General features: G+C 49.7%; 2 protein-coding genes across 5 annotated transcripts in view; one reads left to right on the top strand and one right to left on the bottom strand.

Annotated features, from left to right (window-relative positions):
• ercc5 (excision repair cross-complementation group 5) overlaps positions 1 to 14254 on the bottom strand; it is a 113062-nt gene that overhangs the window by 45947 nt on the left and 52861 nt on the right. The window contains exons 11-13 of the mRNA XM_059646914.1: positions 10114 to 10356; positions 9359 to 9416; positions 5783 to 5893 (exon numbers count right to left, since the gene is read on the bottom strand). Of these exons, the coding sequence (XP_059502897.1) occupies positions 5783 to 5893; positions 9359 to 9416; positions 10114 to 10356 (412 nt within the window). The remainder of the gene's footprint in view (positions 1 to 5782; positions 5894 to 9358; positions 9417 to 10113; positions 10357 to 14254) is intronic.
• zgc:172121 (uncharacterized protein LOC337599 homolog) overlaps positions 10139 to 14254 on the top strand; it is a 38100-nt gene continuing 33984 nt past the window's right edge. The window contains exon 1 of one of the 4 annotated variants that reach the window (XM_048532785.2): positions 10139 to 10362. In XM_048532785.2, the coding sequence (XP_048388742.1) occupies positions 10285 to 10362 (78 nt within the window). In that variant the 5' untranslated portion in view covers positions 10139 to 10284. The other 3 variants (XM_048532787.2, XM_048532784.2, XM_048532786.2) reach the window with 3 other exon arrangements.

Raw genomic sequence — 14254 nt, 5'->3', positions numbered from 1 at the left:
AATCTACCATCCCCTGAGAAAAAGAACAGGAAATGACATCACGAACCCAAGGAAACCTAACCAGATAAATAGAAAGCGGAACATAACACCAGCGCTTCGTCGGAGGCTCACTGTTGACGTTACCTAGAATGGTGATGAAACATCTGGGAACAAACCTCCCAGCTCAGTGAACCAGCTTACATCTGGAACAAAATAAAGACCCACTCTTCTGTGGACCGAGAAGAGGAGAGTGCTGTGTTGGAGGTGGAAGGAAGACGTCGGGTTGGCTGTGCACCCTTGCAACCAGTGGATCTGAATGCTGGCTTTGGCCTTACACTGGTTCAGGGGAGCAGCCAACCTGCAACGATGGCTGCGGCAAGTGCTCGTGCCCCAGGTCAGGGGGTCCGGAACACCATCCGTGTTTCCGTGAAGAAGGTGGATGAAGGTGCACCTGTGGACTGCACCTTCTTCGTGAAAAGGGTCCTGTTGGACTGTTGTGGGTTTGCTGCTGCAGACATTTACTGCCTGCAGGATTTCCCCGGAGGAGGTTTTTACGATGTAACCTTCAGGAGTGCCAAGCTTTGCAAGCGCTTCCTGGAGGCTTTGAAGGAGAAAGGAGGTGATGGCCCCCTCTCTGTATTGACCGCTGTCCAGCTGTTCGTGATGCCAGCGCAGAGGAGCCGTATGGTGACTGTACACATGTACAACCTGCACGTGATGTCCTGACCTTCCTCGGAAGGTACGCGAAGGTGGAAGGGGACCTAACTGACATCATGGACCCCTTTGGCATCTGGACCAGTAAGAAGCAGGTCAAGGTGACGCTGAGGATGGGTGCGGACGAGAACATTGTACACCCACCGTCCAGCTTCGCGATCGGCAGGAGCAAGGGCTACCTGACCTATGCAGGGCAACCTAAAGTCTGCCATGCCTGTGGTAGGTCAGGTCATGTGGCGGCCGACTGCAAAGCCACCATCTGCAGGAAGGAGAGACACCTTGCAAAGGATTGCCCACACAAAAAAAGCTGCAACCGTTGCGGGGAAGCGGGCCACCTCTATAGGGCATGCCCGCAGCGGGGCACCACCTACGCCCAGGTTGCCGGCAGGGGCAATGCGGAGCCAGCCCCCCCCCTCCCCCCCACCCCCGGAGGAGAGGAAGGCACCAGGGCCCAGCAAGGACCCCACGAATGTGCAGGAGGGCCAGGTCGTGCAGGAGGGCCCGGCCCCGCAGGATGGGCCCAAGGCCAGCAAAGCGCCCCTCCAGGCTCCGCTCGCTCCCGACAACCTGGAGTCGATGGAGGCGGCGACAGGCGACCCAGGGGAGTGGACAATGGTCCGGAAAGCGAGGAGGAAGGCGCGTTGGTGGGCCCAGGAACCGCAACCATCAGGCGGGAAGAGGCAGCTACAGGGGGGCTATAAGAGCTCCTCTGACGAGGGAGATTCGGAGAGGGCCCGCCCGAAGCAGAAGCTAAAGATCTCAAGGGAGAAGGAAAGCAGCACCCCGCTTCCAGGTGACAGGAGGCGTCCTGAGGTTCCCTCTGACACCCAGTCACGTGCCGCTGGGTCCCTGGAGGGCCCGGCGGAACTTCTAGGCGGGAAGGAGGAAACAGCGCTTCCCCAGCCTGACCCTCCTGCCTCCGTACCCCCGAGGGGGTGATGACACCCGGAAGGCAGCACGAACGGTTTCCTGAGCCCGGAGAGCGTCCAGTTAGCCCGGGCAATGGGCACGAAGGGACAGATGGAGGGGCTGGACCTTGGACTTGGGGAGGGTACTTGCGGTCACTGCCCACAATGGGGGTGCGAGTTGCGAGCATTAATGTGCGCAGTGTCAGGTCCACTGCAAGATGTGTGTCCACGTTGGCCTACCTGACCACCGTCAAGGCAGACCTCCCGTTTCTGCAGGAGTGCAGGATACCGCACCTCAGCAGGTACGGGAAATGGTCGGGCGCCTGGACCTGTGGGCCTCCGATCTGGTCGGGGGGGTAATGACTGTCGCTCTTCGGGCCTGGCTATTCTGCTGCGGGGGCGCAACTTCACCATCTCTCAAGTTCAGGAGGTGGTGGGGGGGCGCCTCCTAGTGGCTGACGTCACCTACAGGAACGCTCCCCTGAGGCTGATCAATGTGTACGCCCCAGCAGTACAGAGTGAGCGGTTGGCCCTCCTGTAGCGGCTTCCACCCCTGCTGGCTACGTCCAGGCCAGTCATCCTAGGCGGAGACTTCAACTGCATCATCGATGCAGATGGAAGCTCCGGCGTGGGGATTGCGGGTGGGGGGAGACAACTGGACGTCACGTCCAGATTCCTGATGGGCATGGTGAAGGACGCCAAGCTGCTCGACGTCTTCAGCACCCCTGCAGACGGAGCGCAGCGGAGGTACACCTGGTCGCGGCCAGACGGGTCTATTCGCTCAAGGATAGACTTCCTGTTTGTGTCACGGGCGTTCTCGGTCAGGTCCACCGGCGTCGAGCCGGTGTTCTTCTCTGGCCACTGCCTCCTGCTGGCTGACTGTCACTTACAGGACGACCAGCAGGCCAGCAAGGGGACGTGGAAGCTCAACACGACTCTGTTGACCCCAGAGAACGTCGAGGAGCTTAAGAGGGAGTACGCCGGTTGGAGAAATGTGAAACCCCTCTTTGAGTCTCCGGGCGACTGGTGGGAGATGGTGAAGGAGAACATCAAGAGGTTTTGTCCTCAAGGGTGTTCGGAAGGTGAGAGAGAGGCGGGGAAAGCTGTCGCTACTCCAGAAAAGTGTGCAGAACCTGCTCCTTCTGCAGTTGATGGGGGTCGATGTCATGGAGGACTTCCACGAGGTGAGGGGCCAGCAAGCCTCGCTCTTCGCCGCGGAGGCCTCCAGGATAATTTTCCGGTCCAGGGTCCGCTCCATGGAGCGGGACGAGACATGCTTGCGTTTCTTCTTTCAGAAGGTGCACAAAGAGAGGTCTGTGCTTAGCCGGCTGAAGGAGGACGACGGCTCGGTGACGTCGTCTCGGCCCGACATTTTGAGGATCAGCAGATCCTTCTATGCCGGGCTGAACGACACGAAGCCCACGGACAGCATGGCCACCGAGTCGTTCCTGTCGTCTATCACGGAGGTCTTAGACGACGGCACAAGGGAGTGGCTGGACCGGCTGATATCCCTGGACGAGCTGACCAGAGCCCTCATGTCCTTGGAGAGGAATAGGACTCCTGGGAGCGACAGCTTACCGGTCGAGCTGTATTCCGCTCTGTGGGACCCGGTCGGCCAGGACCTGCTGGGGGTGTACGATAGTGCGCTTCGGGCAGGGGAAATGTGCAAGTCCATGAGAAAGGGCATCATCACCCTCATTTACAAGAGGAAGGGGGAGAGGGAAGAAATTAAGAATTGGCGTCCCATTTCACTCTTGAACGTGGACTACAAAATGCCAGCCAAGGTCATAGCCAACCGGATCAGGTCTGTCCTGGAGTCGGTGATTCACCCTGACCAAACCTGTGCTGTGCCGGGCAGGAAGATCGCTGACAGCCTCGTGCTCATCAGGGATACGATCGCCTACGTGCAGGACAGGTGGGTGGACACCTGCGTCATCAGCCTGGACCAGGAGAAGGCCTTCGACAGGGTCTCTCATGCTTACATGAGGGACGTGCTCTCCAAATTGGGGTTCGCGGAGGGCATCCGCAATTGGATCCGGCTGCTCTACACCATCGTTAGCACAGTCTCAATCAACGGGTGGGAATCGGACAGTTTTCCCGTCAGATCTGGAGTCAAGCAGGGCTGCCCACTCTCTCCTGCCTTGTTCATGTGCTGTGTGCAGCCCTTCGCCGCATCCATCAGGAAGGATGTGAGCCTGAAGGGCGTGCCTATCCCAGGCAGCGGAGGCCTTCAGGTCAAGACCTCCCTGTACATGGACTGGCCTCGGGTGCCAAAGTCAATAGGGGTAAGAGCGAGGCCATGTTCTTCGGGAACTGCGACGACTGCTCCTTCATCCCCTTCACCGTCAGGACAGACTACCTGAAGGTGCTGGGTGTTTGGTTCGGTGGAGCTGGGGCGTGCACTAAGACTTGGGAGGAGCGTATCACCAAACTGAAGCAGAAGCTGGGCAGGTGGACGCTCCGGTTCGTCTCCATCGCCGGTAAAAACCTGGTTGTCAGGTGTGAGGGGCTTTCGGTACTGTTGTATGTGGCGCAGGCCTGGCCTATTCCCTGGACCTGCGCCGCTGTGGTCACCCGGGCCATTTTCCACTTCATTTGGGGGTCGAGGATGGACCGGGTCCGCAGGGACACATTGTACAAAGACCTGGAAAATGGGGGAAAAGGGCGTACCAAATGCCACCCTCGCCCTGACGGCTACCTTTGTGTGCGGCTGCACCAAGCTGTGCGTAGATCCTCAGTACGCAAACACCAAGTGTCACTACTTACTGAGGTTCTACCTGTCCCCGGTGTTGCGAAGGATGGGCCTGGCCTCGTTGCTGCGGAACGCTCCGAGTAGTTGGACCGTCCCGTACTACCTGTCCTTCGTGGAGAAATTTTTGAAAGGAAACACCTTTGACCACAAGGCCGTCAGGCAGTGGTCAGCACGTAGTATCCTCAAAACCCTTCAGGAGAAGGGGAGGGTGGATCCCGTCATGTGGTTCCCCACGCAGATTGCCAAAGTCGTTTGGCAGAATGCCTCATCGCCAGAACTTTCAAACAAGCACAAGGACATTGCTTGGCTGGCGGTGAGAGGGGCTCTGCCAGTGAGATCCTTTATGCATGCCCGGAATCTCTGCGCCAACGCACGCTGCCCTTGAGGTGGCTGTTGCGGGGAGGAGACTGTCGATCACCTCCTTCTGGAGTGTGCCTATGCGCAGGAGGTCTGGAGGGGGATGCAGTGGTATTTGTCGAGGTTCGTCCCGAGCAGCTCCGTGACACGGGACTCCGTGCTCTACGGGCTGTTTCCCGGGACACACACAGAGACCAACATCAACTGCGCCTGGAGGACCATCAATGCGGTGAAAGACGCTCTTTGGTCTGCCCGCAACTTGCTGGTCTGCCAGCTGAAAGAACTGACCCCGACCGAGTGTTGCAGACTGGCGCACTCCAAGGTCCAGGCCTACGTGCTGAGGGACGCGCTAAAGCTTGGGGCAGCCGCCGCCAAGGTGCGGTGGGGAAAGACCACCGTATGAAACCCCTTGTCCAGAATAGAAAAAAGGGCCCTATCTGGTAACTGGGCCCAGCTGGCGCCTTCCCCAACTGGTCAGGGGACCAACTGGGACTGTGCGGGGTGACAACTGCCGGGGTATTTTCTTTGCTTTGTTTTTTTTTCTTTTTTGTTTGTTTTTTTTCCTTCAGTTGCAGTACATACCCAATGGGTAACCCGGAGCGACCTGCATGACTGGGTAGGTGTATAAATATGTTTTTTTTGTACATCTTATGAATAAAGTATATTTTTTTCAAATGAAAAAAAAGTGACGAAACGTCTGAAAACTAACCTTCCAGCTCAGCGAGCAAACTCACATCCAGAACTGACTTGACACAAAAACAAAGCAGCGCCAGAATTTTCATTTTCTTTGCCCCCTGCCTTTTTGATTTATGCATACTTGAGGAGCTAAATATTAGGTAGAACATATAAAATGTTATATAAAAATTCATGTCAACCTATTTCTTCCATGGCAGCTGTCCACCTTTCATTACCACTGGGATTTATATCACAAAGTGAAGAGAAAAATTATTTTTACATCAGCAGTGTAGCTGAAATGGCAAATACCATATTGATATCATTTGCTTTGTCAGCTGCTACCAAAGCTGTGAATACAAGTCATTCTAATGGGCAGCAGTAGTTATATAAAGGATACCAACAGCGAGTATTTTTCCTTCAAGTGTTTCTGGATTGATAGGTTGTCCTGCACACTCCAGCAGTTTCCACAGTCCCTTAACCCCCATAATTCTGCATAAATTCACAAAATCTGTAAGGAAAAATAAAAATATATTTACATTGCAATTTTAGTAGGCACTAAATACTTTAAAGCATTGACAACCGATTGTAGCACAGAAGGTGGCCCGTCAGTACATCACGGATACGGGCATCACAAAACTCTTGACGACGATAACTCCATTCTCCAACTGCACATCATCTAGGACACTGTAGCTCGAGACCACAGTGCTGCAAATGAATATCTTAACACTACTTCAATGTTACGGGATTTTCTGATTCCACCAACATTCCTGACAGCAAGTTCCAGACTCCCAACAACTTTTGGGTGAAAAATCTTCTCCTCAATTCTCCTCTGAACCTTTTACCTTTTACCGTAATTCCATGCTCCTGGTTATTGGCTGCTCATCCCATCCATGGTGCCTTCCTATCAACTATATCTATGGCCCTTTTAATCTTATATCCCTCCATTAGGTCCTCTCTTAACCTTCACTGCTCCAAGGAAAACAACCCGAACCTAGCTAATCTTTTCTCATAACTCTGATCCTCCAGCATCAGGCAGCATCCTCTGTATCATTTCTAGTGCAACCACATCCTTTCTATAAGTGTGGTGACCAGAACTGCACCTAGTACTGCAGTTGCTACCAACCAGCATATAGTTTGATGTGAAGCCACCAAAGCGCTAGCTAATTCATATGAAATTCCCAACAGTATCAATATAGCAACAAAATGAGCTGCTTTGTGATATTAACCAATTGGTAAATGTACGTCAGGATAACTCCCTGCTTGTTTTTCAAAATAGAATCACTGGGATTTTTGAAGTTCACCCGAGGTAGTAGATGGAGCCTCAGTTTAACATGTCAATCTAAAAATAGCACCTTCACCAACTGCAGTTCTTCCTCAATTGTCAGCTTAGTATCAATTCTGGGGAAATTATTGGCATTTATCAGAGACAGATTGGTTGATATAATTGTTCAAAAAGCATAGAGTTGAAAATAGTAGTTAATGTCTGATTCATGTAGTTATATTTTTTGAGGCAGTCACAAGTGCAATAGATGTCTGGGTTTCCAAAAGGTATCTGATTATGTTCCACCCTGAAGATCAAGAGAAAAGTGTATGGAATTATGGATTAAATAGAATGAGGAGGTAGGAGAGAGGTACATAACAAATAGGAACAGGAATAGGCTGTTTGGCCTGCAAAGCCTGACCTGCTGTTTAACAAAATCACAACTAATCTGCCCCAAACCTCAACTCCCCTTTGTGTCAACTCTGCATGGCCATCAACTTCCTGATATTTCAAATATTTGTCTGTTCAGCTGTGCTTGATTAAAGTCATCCATTTCAGCCCAGGGATTGTAAGAATGTAAACCTCGAAGCAGGAGTGTGCATTTCAGCCGTTTAAACCTGCTCTGCCACTTAATACAGTCATGGCTGATCTCATCTTGACTTCAATTCCTTCCCTGCTTGCTCCTCATCCCAACGGCCCTCTAATCCATGGCTGATTAAAATCTATCATCTCAAATTTGTTCAACATCTTGATGTTCACGACACTCTGGGGTACTGACCACCATAGACTCACAGCCCTTTGAGTCCTTGGGTCTCAGTCAGATGCTCTTGAGAGGATTGGTGCAGTCTCGATGGACCAAATGGCCTCTACCAGTACTGCAGGGATTCTATGATATAAAATGTTGCTTTAAATTTTTCTTTGTAAATCTGTTATTAATTCTCAAATTGCATCCAGGAGCAATCTGTGGAAGATGCCTTTGTAAGGTGCTGAGTGCTCTTGTACACAACAGTCACTACCACCACTGTATGCCATGGGTGGAGGGAGTGAATATTTAAGGCAGTGAACGGGTCAAGCAGATTTCTTTGTCCTAGATGATGTACAGCGTCTTCAATATTGCTGAAATAGTAGTCATCTAGACAACTGGGAAGGATTCCATCACACTCTCCTAATTTATGGCTTACAATTGGAAGAAAGGCACTGAGGAGTCTGCTGGCAAGTCATTCACTCCAGCCTCCAGGATATAAGCAGGGTATTTATGTACCTGGTCCAATCAAGTTTCTAGATATTCTCTAATCAACCTGCTTGGAGATGTTACTACATATACATGTCTGGGAGCAGGCGGAACATGAAGCCAGGTCTCTTGGCTCAGAGGTATGAAGTGCTTAGAGAGGTTAGTACTGGCACACATCAGCTGTAGCCTCCCAGATTGCCTAGATCTGCTACAATTCACCAGTCATCACAATAGATCCACAGCAGACACCATCTCGCTGGCCCTAAACTCATCCCTGGAACATCTGAATAACAAAGACACCTACGTCAGAGTCCTATTTACCTTCAACATTATATTTCCAAGCAACCTCATCTCCAAATTCCAAGACCTTCAACTCTGCTCCCCCCTCGATGACTGGTCTTGACTTCCTGACCCACAAACTGCAATCAGCATTGACAGGCAATGACACTTCCACCATGATAATCATCAACACTAGTATCCCACAAGGCTGCGCACTCAGCCCCTTATTATACTCCTTATATGCTCAGGAACATATGGCTGAATTAAGTTCTAACACCATTTACAAATTAGCTGATGACATAATAGTGGGCCAGGTCTTAAACAGCGACAAGACAGAGTACAGGAAAGAGACACAGAGCTCAATGGCATGGTGTAAAGACAACAATCTTTCCCTCAATGTCAGAAAAAAAATGAAGGAGCTGGTCATTGACTTCAGGAAGCGGAATGGAGGACAGGTCCCTGAGGTGAAGCTTCAAGTTCCTAAGGGTAAAAATAACCAACAATCTATCCTTGTTCATCCACATCAATGCTACAATTATGAAAGAACACCAATACCTCTACTTTCTCAGAAGGCTAAGGAAATTCAGCATGTCCACAATGACATTTACCAATTTTTATAGATGCAACATAGAAAGCAACCTATCTGGATGCATCACAGCTTGTATGGCAACTGGTCTGGCCAAGGTTGTAAGAAATCAGAGTGCTGTGAATGCAGCCCAGTCCATCACGCAAACCAGCTTTCCTTCCATTGACTCTGTCTAAATTTCCTGATGCCTCAGGAAAGCAGCTAACATAGTCAAAGACCCTTCCCACGCCAGTTATACACTCTTCCACTCTCTTCCACTGGATAGAAAATACAAAAGTTTAAAAACACATATCAACAGATTTAAGAACACTTTCTTCCCTGTTGTTAGCAGATTTATGAACGGACCTCTCATATTCTGAGCTGGCCTTTTCCTGCACCTTCTTTGTAGTTGCTTTCTGTTCAATTACCCTGATGCACTTACGTAAAGTAGGATTTGTCTGGTTAGCATGCAAAACAACACTTTTCACCGAATGTCAGTCCATGACAATAATAAATGAAATCAAATACTCCTTTTGGGAAATGTTGGTGCTACTCCTGGTGTATGCTTCTACGCTCTTCACTGAGCCCAGCTAAAATGTCTGGCTTGCAGGTAACAATAAAGGACAAATTGGCTTACAACGTCGCAGAGTGAGGTTGAACCTGTTCCTGCCAATAGTGATGACAGATAATGGGAACTGCAGATGCTGGAGAATCCAAGATAACAAAGTGTGAGGCTGGATGAACACAGCAGGCCAAGCAGCATCTCAGGAGCACAAAAGCTGACGTTTCGGGCCTAGAAACAGGCATGCCACAGTTTTGATGACTTCCTCTCTCTGAGGAAGGGTCACCGGACCCTAAACGTGAACTGTTTCCTCCTCCACAGATGCTGCCAGACCTGCTGAGCTTTTCCAGCGACTTTGTTTCTGTCCTTGTCTGTATTTGCTCCAGTGGCAGTGAGATACACGGAAGGGCTTTGGGTGTCTAAGGGCTTCAATTCCACAGGATTCCGGCTTCTGGGCAATCAATTGGCAGGAAAAGTGCAGCCCAGCAAGGGCAGGACTCTTTGAAGACGAGGTAATAACGTTGAGAAAAGTTAACCAGGCGGTCTCCTTTGTGGGGGGGGGGGGGGGGGGGAAGCACTGACTGAAATGGTAGAAATAAAGAGAAGACAACGTTATGCAACAAGGTTTCACCTGTTACCCCGCGATCGTCTGCCTCCGTGCGCCTGTCCAGTTAAAGCCCGGTCCCGGACCCCTCCGGCCAAATTAAAGTTACCTCCCCCGAAGTGAACTTCCTGGGGAATGAGGTTCACATCAGCACAGCTGACCGTTGGAAGTGCACCTTAGTGGGAGCGGGGCCCGACGACAATCAGGAGGCCGCATTCTCACTCGCACGCCGGGCCGGAACCCAATATCTGCGGAAGGAGCCGGCGGAACACGTTGACCGGTGCACCGGTTTAAACCGGCGGCGGCCGTTGGTGGGGAGTGGCCCGGATGTTTTTAAAAGAGGCTGGGAGCGGCGTGGCCTCCCTCCGTCTGTGTCTGCGAGCGGCAGAGGCCGGGGATGGAGGACAGGCCTGAGGTGACCGTTATTGATGGGGGTTTGGCGACCGAGCTCGAGGCGGGCGGCTTGAACCTGCAGGTGATGGTAACGGTGTTAGAAAGTGCTGGAAAAACTTCCAGCTGCCTGCCGCCTGCCCACTTTAACACACCGCCCTGTCCCCTGACCGACATCTCCTGTCTCAGGCTTGTTGGGGAAGCTGAACACAAGCTGGAAGAACGACACTTCACTTTCCGCTGGGGGGTCCCGTAGCCCTCCAGACTCAGTATCAAGTTCAATAACTTTAGGGTCTAAACTCCTTCTCCCCTGTCCCTGTCCCTATCCCCTACACACCAGGCCTTGTCATCGCAAGGGCTGCTACCCAGAACTTGTGATAATGGGAACTGCAGATGCTGGAGAATCCAAGGTAAGTGCCACAATGATGCCACCCGAAGGTTGCAGGAACAGCAACTCATATTCCACTTGGGAATCCTGCAGCCCAATGATATCAATGTGGACTTCACCAGCTTCAAAATCTCCCCTTCCCCCACCGCATCACAAAACCAGCCCAGTTCGTCCCCTCCCCCCACTGCACCACACAACCAGCCCAGCTCTTCCCCCCCACCCACTGCATCCCAAAACCAGTCCAACCTGTCTCTGCCTCCCTAACCTGTTCTTCCTCTCACCCATCCCTTCCTCCCACCCCAAGCCGCACCCCTATCTCCTACCTACTAACCTCATCCCACCTCCTTGGCCTGTCCCCTCCCTACCTCCCCGCCTATACTGTTCTCTCTACTTATCATCTTTTCTCTCCATCTTCGGTCCGCCTCCCCCTCTCTCCCTATTTATTCCAGAACCCTCACCCCATCCCCCTCTCTGATGAAGGGTCTAGGCCAGAAACGTCAGCTTTTGTGCTCCTGAGATGCTGCTTGGCCTGCTGTGTTCATCCAGCTTCACACTTTATCTACCCAGAACTTTGTCTGCCCAGCTCGGTATTTTCCCCCCTGTGTCTGGGCTCCATCTCCATCAATTGTTTACTCCTTCCACACACCCCTTCTCTTGCACACTTACCAACCTTTTCCCAGTTAGAATCGGTTTTGAACAAGGGTCACTAGACTCAAAATGCTGACTTTGCTTTCTCTCTGTGAAGATGCTGCCAGACTTGATGAGTTGTCCCAGCAATTTCTGTTCTGATTCTGATTTCTAGCGTCCAGAGTTTGTTTTTATTTGGAAATGGAAATGGCAACGGCAGCCGAGGCTTTGAATTGGCCCAGCAGAAAACGGAGCTCTGCTCATAGCTGACTAGAAATACAGACTGCACCCCTGTCCTCTTGTGTAAATCTGGCCCCTCTCCTGTGTTATGTAAATATGACCCACCCTCACCCAATTATGTGAATAGTGGGAGATGGCCTAGTGGTATTATCGCTGGACTATTAATCCAGAAACTCAGCGGATGTCTGGACACCTGGGTGGTGAATCCCACCATGGCAGATAGTGGAATTTGAATTCAATAAAAAAAATCTGAAATTAAGAATCCATTGATGACCATGAAACCATTGTCAGTTGTCAAATAAAAGCCATCAGGTTCACCAAAATCCTTCAGGGAAGGAAATCTGCCATCCTCATCTGGTTTTGCCTACATGTGACTCCAGACCCCCACAATGTGGCTTACTCACAACTGCCCTCTGAAGTGGCCTGCCTAGCTGTTCAGTTGTACGAGTTACTACAAAATCTCTTCAAGGGCAGCTATGGATGGGTAGTAAATGCAGGCCAGTTAGTGATGTCCACATGCCACGATGAGTTTAAAAAAAATGGACTCCACCCCTTTTCTTCCCTGGAACTTGATTTCTGTCCGTGGTTATGTTTGAGGCTTTTATAAACCCTATGACCATCTATGGCAAACTGGATTACCAGGGAATGAAGAAACAGTAATTTGCAGTGGCTCTGCGTTAAAACAAACTTGCCTTTGATTACTTCAACAGAAAATGTTTCATGAAAGCATCTTCTGGCCATTGGCTGTGTCCCAGACACAGGCTACCTTGGGTCTATATGTATTATATCTTCTAGCTTCCACAATCAACGCAGTCTGTCTCTAAGGAATTAATCTGAGTATTTTTGTGGTACAAGTTGAATTGCTGATCCTCCTGCAGTGACTTGGGTTACTGGATTTACGTTTAATTTCCAATAGATGTTAGAAGTAGGTTAAGATTTTAACATGACTGGATTCCATTAATTGACTCCCAGGATCCATTAAGCTGTCTAGGAAAGATGATCACGAGCAGCATTCCTGCACCCGTGCAGTATGATGATATTTTTTAATTCATGCATAGAATTTGGGTATCATTGACTGGGTCAACTTTTATTGCTGATTCCGAATTGCCCTTGAGAAGATGGGCTGCCTTCCATTTGGTGCAGGTAGACCCCCACAATTCCTTTGGATTTAATGAAACTTAAGGAAAGTTATTATTTCATTGGAGGGAGTTTCAGAGACGACTCAGTAGGATGATTCAAGGTATGGACGATTGTCTTAAGAGCAAACGTTAAACACATTGGGATTTTACTCATCAGAATTTCGAAGAATGAGAGGTGATCTCATCGAAACATAAGATTTTTAAGGGGCTTCACAGAGTAAGTGCTGAGAGGATTTGCCTCTTATGGGTCAATCTAGAACCAGAATACTCAAGAATTAAGGTTTTTGAGTAGATTTATAGATCGGGTTATGGATTTTATTGTTGGTTGGCTTGCTGAGCTGCTTCGTTGTTCTGCAGAAGTTTCATTACCCTGCTGAGTAACATCTGTGCAGCCTCCAATAAAGTGCTGTTGTGGTTTCCCACCTGTATTTTAAATCAGGTGTCCGTTTATTTGGTTACTTCACTTCTGGTTTTCCTTCGCAGTGCAGTATACGTAGGGTCTAGCTCTGTGTTTTGTTGATGGTCTTCTTAGTGTAGAACCAGGCCTCTAGGAATCCCCGTGCTTGGCCTGTTCCAGGTTCCTGGTGTTGTCTCAATCGAACTGGTGGTTTTTCTTATCCATGTGGATGGAGATGAGTGAGTATTGATTGTGTGTTTTTGTTGCTAGTTGATGTTCGTGTACTCTTGAGACTAATTTTCTTCCTGTCTGTCCAATGTAATGTTTGTTGTAGTCTTTGCACCAGGAAGATACTGGATGCCCTGACACACTCATCACATTATCTTACATCAATAACACATCTGAACTGACCACTAGACTCCTACAACTGCTGGGCGTGAGAATAGCACAAAAATCTACATGAACCCTACGCCAGCTGCTAACCTAAAGACCCGTTACCCACTATGGACAGGACCAACATAATATACAAGATCCCCTGCAATGACTGCGACAAAAATTAAATTGGACAGACAAAAAGAAAATTATCCACAAGAATACATGAACATCAACTAGCAACAAAAAGACACACCCAATACTCGCTGATCTCCATCCACATGGATAAGGAAAACCACCAGTTTGATTGGGACAACACCAGGATCCTGGGACAGGCCAAGCAGAGACAAGCACAGGAATTCCCAGAGGCCTGGCTGTCCACTAAGAAGGCCATCAACAAACAAGTTGAGGTAGACTCTATATATACTCCACTGCAAAGGAAAATCAGAAGTAAGGTAACCCAGCTCAATGGACACCAGAGTTTAAATAACAGATGGGAAAACACAGCGCTTCATTGGAGCCTACACTGATGATGTTACCCAGCAGGGTAATGAAACATCTGTGGAACAAAAAACCTGTTTTGGCGAGCCAATATTCTCAGAACTAATAAATTAATCAAGTTAAGACTGAGTGTCTTTGGTACACCTTACCAAGGAGAATGCCAAATGGTATGTCGAAGATTTGCAGGGGATAGCCCTATGTATCTTCTGCCTTTGTACTTCTAGAATGTAATAGTCATGGGTTTGGTAGGCACTGTCAGAGGATCCTTGTTGAATTTCTGCAACACATTTTATAGGTTCTACACACTGCTACT

This window comes from Stegostoma tigrinum, chromosome 6 (genome assembly GCF_030684315.1).
Source record: "Stegostoma tigrinum isolate sSteTig4 chromosome 6, sSteTig4.hap1, whole genome shotgun sequence".
Lineage (NCBI taxonomy): Eukaryota > Metazoa > Chordata > Chondrichthyes > Orectolobiformes > Stegostomatidae > Stegostoma > Stegostoma tigrinum.
The sequence above is the reverse complement of the archived record's forward strand: the minus strand, read 5'-3'. Positions and strand labels throughout refer to the sequence as shown.